This window comes from Physeter macrocephalus, chromosome 11 (genome assembly GCF_002837175.3).
Source record: "Physeter macrocephalus isolate SW-GA chromosome 11, ASM283717v5, whole genome shotgun sequence".
NCBI lineage: Eukaryota > Metazoa > Chordata > Mammalia > Artiodactyla > Physeteridae > Physeter > Physeter macrocephalus.
The window spans coordinates 149,973,895-149,987,289 of record NC_041224.1 but is presented as its reverse complement, the minus strand read 5'-3'; the positions used below and the strand labels follow the sequence as shown (position 1 = coordinate 149,987,289).

The window sequence follows — 13,395 nt, the reverse complement described above, 5'->3', positions numbered from 1 at the left end:
TTAATTACAAAAAAATTCAAATGATACAAAAACAAATCAAATAGTATAATGAATCCTCATGTTCTCTATGTTTTTAACTAACATAGCTAAAATAATGACCTACTCTACATGCTCAAAATTCCTAATCTATATAAATCAGTGAAGTTTCTTTCTATCTGCTACCAAACCTGCTGGACAGATTTTTCTCAAGTTTGGGGTAGGGTAGTTACCACAGGTCTGACAACTTCCCTTTGGAAACTGTCATCATCTAGGAAACTGAAACCAAGATTCATTAAGAGGCCCGTGTGACTATTGATCAGAAACAAACTGCTGTACATATTAATACAATGTGTAAAACAAGGAAAACAGTTTCAAACATGGACCTCAAATCAAAAGTCACAAGGGCCCACTTCTGGAATTTATGTATCTATTAATAGTAAGTCATTCTCCCAAGCAACTAGGCACAGGCAAGCTGGTCATAAATAAAAGTAGTCAAAACTATAATTAATAGCTCTTCCCAACAAAGCAGGTGAAGACTTTAAAATTCCTTTAATTCACCTTTAATAATCAAGCCTGGTAAATAACACTATTAGTATGGATTTTTTTTGTGCTTTTAGAATAATAGAAAAAAAGAATAGAATAATAGAAAAAAAAGGTTTGGGTAAAATTCTCCACCTACACCCAACCATCTACATCTCTGTCAGCAAGTTGTCTCCCACAGGAAAAGAGGGTGCTTGAACGTGAAGAGTTCAGAACGCTTTTTAACAAATTATTTCCAAATGATAAGGAATCCAAGGCACTTTTCAACAAATGGTGCTGGAACAACTGGATGTGCACATGCAAAAAGATAAAGTTGGACTCCTACTTCACACCACACACAAAAGTTAACTCAAAATGGTTGAGTAAGAGCCAAATGTAAGAGCCAAAACATAAGACTCTTAGAAGAAAACATAGGAGGGACTTCCCTGGTGGCACAGTGGTTAAGAATGTGCCTGCCAATGCAAGGGACACGGGTTCGAGCCCTGGTCTGGGAAGATACCACATGCCGCGGAGCAACTAAGCAACTAACCGTACTGAGCCTGTGCTCTAGAGCCTGCAAGCCACAACTACTGAAGCCCGCGTGCCACAACTACTGAAGCATGCACGCCTAGAAGTCACTGCTCCGCACAAGAGAAACCACCGCAATGAGAAGCCCGCACACCACAACGAAGAGTAGCCCCCGCTCGCCACAACTAGAAAAAGCCCACACACAGCAACAAAGACCCAACACAGCCAAAAATAAATAAATATGTAAATTTATTTTAAAAAGAAAGAAAACAGAGGAGTAAATGTTCACGACCTTGGGTTAGGCAATGATTTCTTAGATATGACACCAAAAGCATGAGAAATAAAAGAAAAAATAGATAACTGGACCTCATCAAAATTAAAAGCTTTTGTGCTTTAAATGATCCCATCAAGTAAGTGAAAAGACAATCTGCAGAAAATGGGAGAAAATATTTATAAATTTTATATCTGATAAGGGATTAGTATCCAGAATATATAAAGAATACACACACACACACACACACACACACACACACACACAGTCTCTTAAAACTCAACAATTTAAAGACAAACAACACAATTAAAATGTGAGCAAAGGATCTGAACAGACATTTCTCCAAAGAAGATATACCAATAGCCAATAAGCATATGAAAGATGCTCAGCATCATTGGTCACTAGGGAAATATAAATCAAAACCACAATGAAATACCACTTCACACCTACTAGGATTGCTCTAATCAAAAAGATGAATAATAATAAGTGTTGGTAAGGTTATGGAAAATTGGAACCTTCATACATTGCTGCTGGGACTACAAAATGGTACGGTTACTTTGGAAAATAGTCGGGCAGTTCCTCAAAGAGTTAAACATAGTTTCCATATGACTCAGCAATTCCACCCGAGGTATTTACCCAAGAGAACTGAAAATGTATGCCCACATAAAAACTTATACACAGATATTCATAGTGGCTTATTCATAACAGCTAAAAAAATGAAAGCAACCCAAATATCTACCAATTGATAAATGAATAAACAAAATGTGGTCTATCCATACAATGAAGCATTATTTAGTAATAAAAAAGAAATGAAGTACCAATAGATGCTACAACATGGATGAACCACAAAAACATGGTAAGTGAAGAAGCCAATCCAAAAAACCACATACTGTATGATTCCATTTATATGAAATGTCCAGAACAGGCAAATTTATAGAGACAGAAAGTAGATTAGTGGTTGCCTAAGGCTGGGGTGTTGGGGAGGTGAGATGGGAAGTGACTGCTAATGGGTATGGGGTTTCTTTTGGGGTGATGAAAATGTTCTAAAACTAGATTGTAGTGATGGTTACACAACTCTGTAAATATACTAAAATCCAGTGACTTGTATACTTTTTTTTTTTTTTTTTTTTTTTTGCCGCATTGCACAGCTTGCAGGATCTTAGTTCCCCAACCAGGGATTGAACCCGGGCCCCCAGCAGTGGAAGGGTGGAGTCCTAACCACTGGACCGCCAGGGAAGTCCCTGACTTGTATACTTTAAATGGGTGCATTTTATTGTATGTAAATTATATTTCAATAAAACTATTAAAAGAAAGGAAGGAATGAACCAACCAAGGCACAAAGAAGTAACTTACTCAGGGTCGCAGCAAATCTGAAATAGCTTTAGAAAACAAAATCAGATACCTTGATTCCCAGAACTCTCTCACAGGATAATATTAATCCTAAGATACTAACTATTGCTAACTCTTTCCATTAACAATGTTTTGGGGGATTTCCCTGGTGGTCTGGTGGTTAAGACTGTGCTTCCACTGCAGGGTGCGTGGGTTCCCCCTGGTAGGGAACTAGGATTGCTGCATGCCATGCGGTACGGTCCAAAAAAAAAAAAAAAAACACAAAACACACAACACAATGTTTTAGAAGGATGAACAAACAAATGGGAATGAACTAAGCAAACAAAAGAAGGTTGAAACCTAGGCCTGTAGGGGGTAGTAAGCAAAAAATCCAAAAATCAAATTAATCTGAGCCACAAAGAATGGCAAAGTATAAAGAATGCGAGGCACCAGGTATCTATAAAAGCAATGATACAAGCAGGGATGAAAACAGGAGGATCAGGTGACAGTCTCTGTAAATAACACTTACAACCCCAGATCTCCTCTCTTACAGCATAGGGACAGGCAATTACTCCTTCCCTGACCCAAAAGAGTAAAAGTTTGTAGAACCAAAACTAAAATGGAGTCACTTATGTCAGAGACAAAATGGAGGTGGCCAATGCAGGCACATTAAAGAAAATGAAACTTTATTTAACATAACTTGCAGGAATTTACAGCTCTCCTCAGAAATCAGCAGAGGATGTCAGTCAATCTCCAAACACTGAGTCTGTTCATGCCATCTTTGGACTTCCTTATTCCCCTGTCTCAGCTATCCTGATCCAAATAAGGAAGAAGACCACTAGGCAAACAATCAGCTGAAAAAGCCAAAAATCTTCCACATTTACCCAGTGAAAACCCTTTAGTCTGTGAGCAACTTGAAACTCATTGCTCCCATGGCCTTGAGTTTCCCAGATTGCAGGTCAAAACTGTTGCAATAAACTCATATTTCTGCTTTGTTTTACTTGGTGTGCAGAGTTTGGGTTTTGACAAGTTTAAGTCACATAGTGGCTAAATCACAGACGATCTGGACCTAGTAATACTAGGCATGGCAGAGGTTGGGGGCAAAGTGTCACCAGGAAAAAGGGGGATTATGGGAAAATCTACATATTAAATGATGAGACTACCAGCACCTTCTCTGCCACTCAGCTACCAGAATATAGGCTGTGGGACTGATACCTCTTGGGCAGAAGAGTAGGAGATTCATGTCTGGAGAAACTGAGTGGCCTGAGAGAAAAGACTTACAGTTACTGACATTTGACTTTAATTTATATTAATAGTTACTGATAATAAAACTCGCTAGTCAAAAATACCTGGCCATATGCTCCGTGCTCTCATTCCATTTTTTTTTAATGTCAAATTTAAATATTATTTTCTGTATTTTACAAAATCTCATTAAGCATTATGTTCATAATTAGAAAAACAATAAAATTTTTAAAATGAAGAATGGATTAGAGTCTTTGGAAATTCTGAATTCTCACAATAATATGGATCACAAATTTGGTTTCAAATTTGGTAGCAATTAACTTTTTCTTCCCAATGTTTTATTTGAAAGTTTTCAAACCTAAGGAAAAGTTAAAAGAATGATAATTGACATTCACAATTGTCAACATTTGCTTTATCTCTTTGTAATACAATACATACACCACACAAATACTTGTGTTTTTTTGGGGGGCTGAACACTTTTCAAAATTAATTTGCAGCTATTATGATATTTACTTCATCCCTAAATACTTTAGTGTGTATCTTCTAAGAACAAGGACACTCTCCTACATTATCACACCCAAGAACTTTAACATTGACAAAATACAATAATACACAGTTGTATTCTAATGTCTCCAACAGTCCCAAAGATGTCTTTTACAGATGTTGCAGGATTCAGAAATTTCAGAATTTTATTTAGAATTTTTAGAATTATTTACAGAATTATGCAACCTTTATCATAGTCAATTTTAGAACATTTTCAGCAGCCCAATAAGAAAACTTATATCCTTTACCAGTCATCCCTCACTTCTTCCAGTCCTAGGAAGCCACTAATTTATTTTTTGTCTCTATAGATTTGCCTGTTCTGAATATTTCATATAAATGGAATCATACAATATGTGATCTTTTGTGACTAGCTTCTTTCACTTAGCATAATGTTTTCAAGACTCATCCATGTTGTAGCTTTTTATTGCTGAATAATATTCCATTGTATGGCTATACCATATTTTATTTACTCATTCATTAACTGATAGATTCAACTGGCGCTTTTCCTTTGTAAACAAAAATGGATAGCTAAGGATCTAAACATTTTAGAAAAATCTTTAACGTGGAAGACAAAGACCAAATCAAACATTTAAATTAGAAATTCAGAGTAAAAAGAGGCAATGCAGGAAAGAGAAGAAAACTTCAGAAATCTTCAATACTCTAAGATAACAGAAGATATGATATCCATTAAACAAAAATGCAAAGTTATTTTAAAAGTGAATATTGAGAAAAGACCAGGAGCTCTTATAACTTAATATAATAGGAAATTAAAAGTTGATTGGAATACTGAAAGATAAACTTGAGGACATTTCCCAGAAGGTAAAACAAAAAATATAGAGAGGGAAAATCAAAGAGAAAATATTTTACTAAGAAAATTAGAGGATCAATTCAAGGGATTCAATATACAAATAATATGAGTTCTAGAAACAAAAAAGAGGGAAATTTTCCAAGAAATAGTATGAGAATAATTCCCTGAACTGAAAGACATGAGCTTCCAGACCAAAAGGGTCCACTGAATTCTAAAACTATAATGAAAAATGGCCCACACTATCATCATGAATTTTAAAAACTAAGAATAAAGAGAAGATTTTCCAGAAAGAAAAACAAGTCACATACTCAACATCAACACTGGAAGCTACAAGGAGCATTGCCTTCAAAGTTCTGAAGAAACATGATTTCCACCCTAAAATGCTATCCCTCAGCTGAACTATCAGTTAATAGAGAGGGAAACTAATATCTTTTCAGACATGCATGGTGTCATAAATTAATTCCCCATGCTCCTTTTCTCAAGAAGCTATTTTGAGTGTACTCCACCAAGATAAGAAAGTAAAAAGACACGATATTTTAAAAACAGATGATCTACTATAGAAGAGAGGTGAAGGGAATTCCCAGGTTGATGGTAAATGCAAATTTCAGGATGAGAGCTGGGCAGCAGGGCTGGAGTGCAACCAGTCCTGAAAGGAGCAGGATGACAGAGCTCTAGCAGGGCTAGCTCCAAGGGAAAATGAGATGAGTAAGTTACCTGACTGTGTCTGGAGCAGCAGAAAGGAGATCTCTACATAGTTCTGTTAAAGAGTCTGCGGTTGAAACAGTTAACAGGTATATAGAAAACTAAGCAAACAAAAATATAAATTACTACTCCTGGGAAAACAAAAAGTTGTACAAGGAAAAAACATTTACTTTAGTCAGTTTACTATGTGGAAGAGCTATAAATAATATCAATATAAGTAAATATTAACCTGATAAAAATGATGATTTACCTCTATTGGGAGCATGGGGAAGGGAATAAGTATCTGTCTGGGGATACAGGAATTGCAAGAGTACTATACTAAATCATGTCTTCCACAGCAAGAAGTCAAAAGATAATATGTAAAATAAGAAAGAGTAATATATGCATGTAATTTTAAAATATAATGGTAATTACCAGAAAGAAATGAAATCAGTTGCCTCTGAAAAGAAGGCAGAGTAATTAGGAATGGGGGAGGAAGGCAGGGAACTACTGGCTGTTTCTTATAATAAGTCTTATAACTTTGGTTTTTTAAATTATGCATTTGTATTCATGACAAAAAAAACTACATTTTCTGAAATGCCTGGCATATAGTAAATACTCCAAAAAAATAGAATGGGGACTCTTACCCTTTTATTTAAGTAGCATCTACATTATTATAGAGCCTTTTTCTTGGGTATCATCAATGAGGCTATTTTAAGGCACTTCTGCCCAACACATATCACCTTTGAGGATTAGAATTTTAAAAATAATTATATTTCACAAGCAATGACTCTTCCACTCTTCAACTACTCTGATAAGAAGTACCTGATCCTCAGTAAGATTCTCAGCATCCCAGTTGCTGCAACGAAGCAGGAGGGACTTGTCAAGGGGAAAGTTCAAAACAGTCTCAGCGAGTGATTTCAGGCTAAGCCCATTAGAGAGCAAATTGTTTCTGTAAGAAATAAAATCATGTGTCAAAAATGGGAAAGGACAAGAACAGGCAAATCAAAAAAGGTATACAAATGGCCAATAAACAAATGACACATAATCTCACTACATCAAACCAAATAAAAAGTATATACAATTTAAAAATCTATCAGATTACAAAGATTTTTTTAAAATAACTATATCTAGTATTGGTGGAACATGAATAATCACCATCTAATCTAAAATTTGTGCACTGAACATTTGTATAACCTTTATGAAAAACAGTTTGTCGTAAATAGCTATCAAAATTTTGAACATGAAAATTCTGTGATTCAATAATTCCACTTCTAGTAATTTATCCTAAAACAAATGTACATAAAACAATCTTCATTACAGCACTATTTGTAGTAGCAAAGAACTGGAAACACCTAACATCCTCAATAGAAGACTGGTTAAATATCCATGCAATTAAATTCCACATAGCTATTAAAAATAAGGATGTAGATCTATATTGATGTGAAAAGATGTCCATGATGTATTAGTTAAGTAACAAGAGATTATGAAAGAAAACATGTTATGAACTCTTTATATTAATATATATATATACACTACACAATAAATGTGTGTATGTGATTCTAGGTATGTGAGAGAGAGGAAGCATAAAGAGTTAACTAGAAAGATATTAATCAAATGTTAGTGATGTTATCTCTGGGTGTGGGGTTTGGGGTGATCATAAATCTTTACATTATATATATATATATATACATATATATATTTTTTGGCTGTGTTGGGTCTTCGTTGCTGTGCGCGGGCTTTCTCTAGTTGCAGTGAGTGGGGGCTACTCTTTGTTGAGGTGCGCAGGCTTCTCATTGCGGTGGTTTCTCTTGTCGCGGAGCACAGGCTCTAGGCGTGCAGGCTCAGTAGTTGTGGCACATGGGCTCAGTAGTTGTGGCTCGCGGGCTCTAGAGCGCAGGCTCAGTAGTTGTGGCGCACGGGCTTAGTTGTTAGTTGCATGTGGGATCTTCCTGGACCAGGGCTCGAACCCATGTCCCCTGCATTGCCAGGCGGGTTCTTAACCACTGCACCACCAGGGAAGTCCTACATTTTTTATATTTGAATTGGCTAGTGTTTGTGCATTACTTTTCAAATTTGAAAAATATGATAAGGCTACTTTCATTGAGGGTGCGAAGGTACAATAAAATCAAATAATCTTCTGCTCTTCAAACACTTTCTGATTCAAATAGCTGCAGAGTGGTGAAAAAAATTAATTTACCCAAGGATTGGAGAGTCCAAACAAGGGTTAATGTAAAATTAAGAACACACCAGTCTACAAAAGTGGAGCTGACTTGCTGGTTACCAAGTGAGAGACGAGAGGTTTTAGAGGAGGAAGCTTGGAGGTGGAGGTTCACATCAGTGTTACTGTTACAACATGCACGATTTCCTCAGGTACTGTGGAAAATGAAATCATTATAATGATGAAGAAAAGGAAGCCCTTCCTTACAAAAACAAGCAGTAACTTGATGGATTTCATCACCACCAAAAGGCAGCACTGACTAAAAAGTTAAAAAAAAAGTTCCAGACACACTTAGGTAAAATATGTAAGGTCGTGGTTCAATTAATGGAAATTAAGAATCTGGGGAAGACAAACTTCTTTCCTTTTATTTTAAATTTTAAAAATCTTTTTATGCTTTCCTTTATATTAGTAATTACAATAGCAATGAATGTTTATTATTAAAAATTCAGACAACAGAGAAGAGTAATGGGTGAAAAGTGAAAGCCCTCCACCCCCGACTTCCACTCCTCAGGAAGAACGACCCTTATGAGTATATTGTGGCCCCTCCAGACCTTTTTTACAGACAAACAAAAAAACAGATGGTTAGACGGAGGAGCAGATATAGTTTCTTGGTATTTGTTTTGTTTTTTATTCTGCAACTTGCTCTATCACTTAATGTAACAGGGACCTCCTTCCCTGACAGTAAGCACAAATGTACTTATTACGTTCTTTCTAACAGCTGTGCAATTTATCAAGCCTGGATATTCCATAATCCTTGAAATCATTACCCTCATTGAAAGACAGCACTTAGTTTATCGTTACTTAATTCCATTTAGGTCATTAGTCTTTTTTTAAACGTCCTATTTGGGAAGGTTTCACATTTTTCGAGGATGGATTAAAAACAAGATGCCACCTTTGCTACTTCAAAGTTTCACTAGGAAAAGTTCCAAAATCATATACAACAATCTCAATAATAAATTATCTTCTGCTAACATATAATAAAAATATAGAGAGTATGAAGAAAAGAGGACAGCATTACCAAGAAAATCTGTGCTCCTCTCCAAAGTCAAATGAAAGTAACTACTTACTGCAAACACCAGGAGCAGCCTATAGCTCAAAGCTGAGTATAATTCTTGCACTATAATGTCAAATTTCTTCTACTGTATGTCAAAAAATTTTAATTTTACTCCTAAAGTAGTCAATAATAAAATAAGAATGTTTAAAATTTTAATAAGATTTCATTAAAAATGAAGAAGCCTGGGCTTCCCTGGTGGCGCAGTGGTTCAGAATCCGCCTGCCGATGCAGGGGACACGGGTTCTGTGCCCCGGTCCGGGAAGATCCCACATGCCGCGGAGCGGCTGGGCCCGTGAGCCATGGCCGCTGAGCCTGCGCGTTCAGAGCCTGTGCTCCGCAACGGGAGAGGCCACAACAGCGAGAGGCCCGCATACCGCAAAAAAAAAAAAAAAAAAAAAAAAAAGAAGAAGCCTGATAAATGCTTCATTCTTATTTCTAGAGGAGTTCATGGTCATATTCAGCTTTGGCCAAATTTTGTATTTTGACACTTGGCCATTCTGCATTTAGCCAGATAAGTAAGGGCACTTCTAATTTCTATATACTCATAGAGAGGACTGTAATTGGAGATAGAAAGAGATCTGGAAGGACAAACCAATCAGATCATGGTGGTGCTATAGGTGGTAGTGATGATGATGATTGATGGACATGAAATTTACACAGCACTCTCTATATGTCAAACACCATTTCTAAGTTCTTTACATAGTTTAACTCGTTTAATCCTCACACCAATCCTATGAGATGGGAACATTATTATTTCTACTTTTCAGATGAGGGAACTGAGGAACAGTGAGGCTTAGTAACTTGCCAAAGGTCACGTAGCTGGTAAGAGGAAGACTGGGACTCCCACCCACACAGCCTGCTCTGGAGTCAACTCCTGGCCACTATACACATGGCCTCTAATAGCAGAGTAACAGCAGGCAGCTCTGGGGAGGCGGTACCAAAGGAAGGAGGGCCTGACGAAAGGCGGCTTTTGCTGCTACACGCCGAATACTTTTACAGAGCTAAAAGAATTTTACAGTAAATATTTCAATGTATTACTTGGAAAGAAATGGATACTTCATTTATAAGAGTTTCTTTTTTTTTTATAAGAGTTTCATTTACACAAGCCAAACTACTAGACTAAAATTTTATTTACTACCAAAAAATTATGATAAGCATAGATTTTAATCAGGACTTCTCTTAGTTTATCAAATCCTCCAACCCTTCAATATCAGGGGCAGGGAGAAAGGCAGGGAGAGAGGCTGTTTCAGTCCACACTATTAAAATGAGGACCTGCATATATACATGAGAAGGTAATTGCAGCTTCCTTAAAAAGGGTAGAATTTCCATAGGAATAGAATTCCAAAGGAAAGGAAAATCTCTTCCTCTCAGTAAAGCATTTAGGTCTACCATCATTCTGGGCCGAAAGCAGGGTCTACACATTCAAATGTTGATCAGGATGAGCTGGGTGTGACAGCTGGGAGGGGTGGGGATTCTGGCAAATTGAACAAAGCATGCTCATCTAAGAGGATGATGCTTCCAGCCAACTGCTGCCATCTAGAACTACTGACCTAGTGTAGTCATATCACCTAATTTTTCAAGAGAAGCCAGGAATACAGATTTTTACATTAAATCTTCTCAATTTAAACTAAAATCTCCCCAAAATATCATGCAGGACAAAAACAAAAACAAAAAATTTGCAACTCTAATTTGCCCAAGGAGCCCATCAGTTTACAACCTGTAGCTTATAGAGACACCTTATTAATGTTTCATCTAAAAAGACCAATTCTAGGTAACTAAAGTTTTCCCAGAAGTTGGAATATTTCCTCACAAATTCAATATGCATCTCAGAAGCCTCTAAGCTTCTAAAGAATTTTAGAGGCTCCATTACTGAGTCTCAGTAATCTACAACTCTTGCTAAAATATTTGCCCCACAGCTACAGGAGTTCCAGTATTCATACAAACCATACCTCTGCCTCATGGCTAGGTATCTGAGGTCCAGGCACCCCTTAACGATGAGGCCATAATCTTGCAGAAGCTTGCTGGCATCTTCTGAACATCCTACTCCAACTTTTAAAATTGTGCCATCTGCCAAAAGGTCCAGTAACGTTTTTGGTAGCGTCCTTCCTCCACAGATCAGCTTGGGCAAGCGAACCAAGACACAGAAGCCACTTGGAGAGGCCATTTGAAGGAGTGACAGAGGAGCAAAAAAAAATAAAAATAAAAAGACCAATTCTAGGTAACTAAAGTTTTCCCAGAAGTTGGAATATTTCCTCACAAATTCAATATGCATCTCAGAAGCCTCTAAGCTTCTAAAGAATTTTAGAGGCTCCATTACTGAGTCTCAGTAATCTACAACTCTTGCTAAAATATTTGCCCCACAGCTACAGGAGTTCCAGTATTCATACAAACCATACCTCTGCCTCATGGCTAGGTATCTGAGGTCCAGGCACCCCTTAACGATGAGGCCATAATCTTGCAGAAGCTTGCTGGCATCTTCTGAACATCCTACTCCAACTTTTAAAATTGTGCCATCTGCCAAAAGGTCCAGTAACGTTTTTGGTAGCGTCCTTCCTCCACAGATCAGCTTGGGCAAGCGAACCAAGACACAGAAGCCACTTGGAGAGGCCATTTGAAGGAGTGACAGAGGACTGGCTTTGCCTTCCGAATTCACCTGTAACCGAGGAAAACAGGGCCACAGTTCACACCCCAGCATAGGACCAAGTACAACATGAAAGTCTGGCAAACAAGTCTAAGGGTACAGTCTTAACTTCCCAGAGGGAACAACTGACCAGAGTTTGCCTCAAACCTAAAGATGAACCTTTGCTAACAAATGCAATGGACTCTAAGAAGCAACAGCCTAAACAGGTTACTGGGGGCCCAAACATGAGCCTGAAATGAGCAGGCCATAAATAGTGACCAGCTGACACAGAGCAGCGCTGGGACACACATTGGCAGAGTCATGTGAGACACACTGGTTTTAAAAAGCTAAGGAAATAAAAGGATAAGGAGCAGAGTGCCAAATGATGATGTACTCTTTTCATTTTCTAGACTCTTTAACATACATGTTAGTAACTTGACTCATTTACTTGTCATCACTGCCTCAAGATCCGATTTTTAAAAGGAGGTAGGAAATACAGTACTATCAGTAAGTGGTATCTGCCAATATAATAAATCGTAGTAGCACAGAGTGCTTTCTCAGCATTTTATGGTAACAAATGCTGTTCATAAAAAAATGTATATTGAGCATAAGCTAGGATTCTGATATCTTAAGAAATGAAAATAACTTTATATTTTAACTGATCTAGTTTTAATCTTTTTGACGTAATAGATAAATTGGAGAAAGTGCTTAAAGCTAAGGAAATTATTCCCAGAAAAGTTTACATACAAAATTCACATTAATTAAAGGTTCCCTAAAGCTATCCATGGACCGCAGGTTAAGCATCCAATAAATTCCAATCCTTCTCATTTTCCAGGAGAGGAAATTTAAGGGCTACAGATTAAACAGTTTGACTAAACACGCAGAGATAATGGCAAAGTCAGAAGTGGAACCCAAATTTCCCAATCTGTAGAAGAGAGAAGAAACAGTCAAGATCAAGATCACGAAGAGTTGCTGTTAAAAACAAAATTAGGAGGGACTTCCTCCTCGACTTCTACTTCAGTGCTAAGTAAAACCAAGGTTTAACTCAGAAAAGCTTTAGGATTCCCCTTCTCAGGCATTGCTTTATCATATCCTCAAATGGAAACATGCCAGTTTTATTTCCAAAGTGTCTATTTCTTGGAAGGTCAACAAAACCCAGAAGAAACTTGACTACTGGTTCCTATTCTATAACAATTCATCTGGATGTGGCCAAATCACTTTTTTTTTTATTAAAGTGTAATTCCCTCCCTCTATAATACTGGCTCTCTCCAAGAAAAAGCAGAAAATCTCTACTTCTAATATTTAGCACTGCTAATTTGACATAATACTCACTGCTAATTCCTAAGGCCAGATCTTTGAAAATCTTTTCAGTCAAGCTCCGTTGTCTAAAATACATTAAATAAATAGCTAGATAAGTTGTCCTTTTTTTTTTTTTTTTTTTTTTTTTTGCGGTACGGGGGCCTCTCACTGTTGTGGCCTCTCCCGTTGCGGAGCACAGGCTCCGGACGCACAGGCTCAGCGGCCATGGCTCACGGGCCCAGCCGCTCTGCGGCATGTGGGATCCTCCCGGACCGGGGCACGAACCCGTGTCCCCTGCATC

The 13,395-nt window shown here is 37.4% G+C and overlaps 1 protein-coding gene across 2 annotated transcripts in view; it reads right to left on the bottom strand.

Moving 5' to 3' along the window:
* EXD2 (exonuclease 3'-5' domain containing 2) overlaps positions 1 to 13,395 on the bottom strand; it is a 59,633-nt gene that overhangs the window by 9,501 nt on the left and 36,737 nt on the right. Inside the window, exons 3-4 of one of the 2 annotated variants that reach the window (XM_024117729.3) lie at positions 11,572 to 11,828; positions 6,726 to 6,852 (exon numbers count right to left, since the gene is read on the bottom strand). In XM_024117729.3, coding sequence (XP_023973497.1) covers positions 6,726 to 6,852; positions 11,572 to 11,828 — 384 coding nt within the window. Of the gene's footprint in view, positions 1 to 6,725; positions 6,853 to 11,124; positions 11,353 to 11,571; positions 11,829 to 13,395 lie in introns of those variants that run through there. The other variant, XM_024117742.3, reaches the window with a different exon arrangement.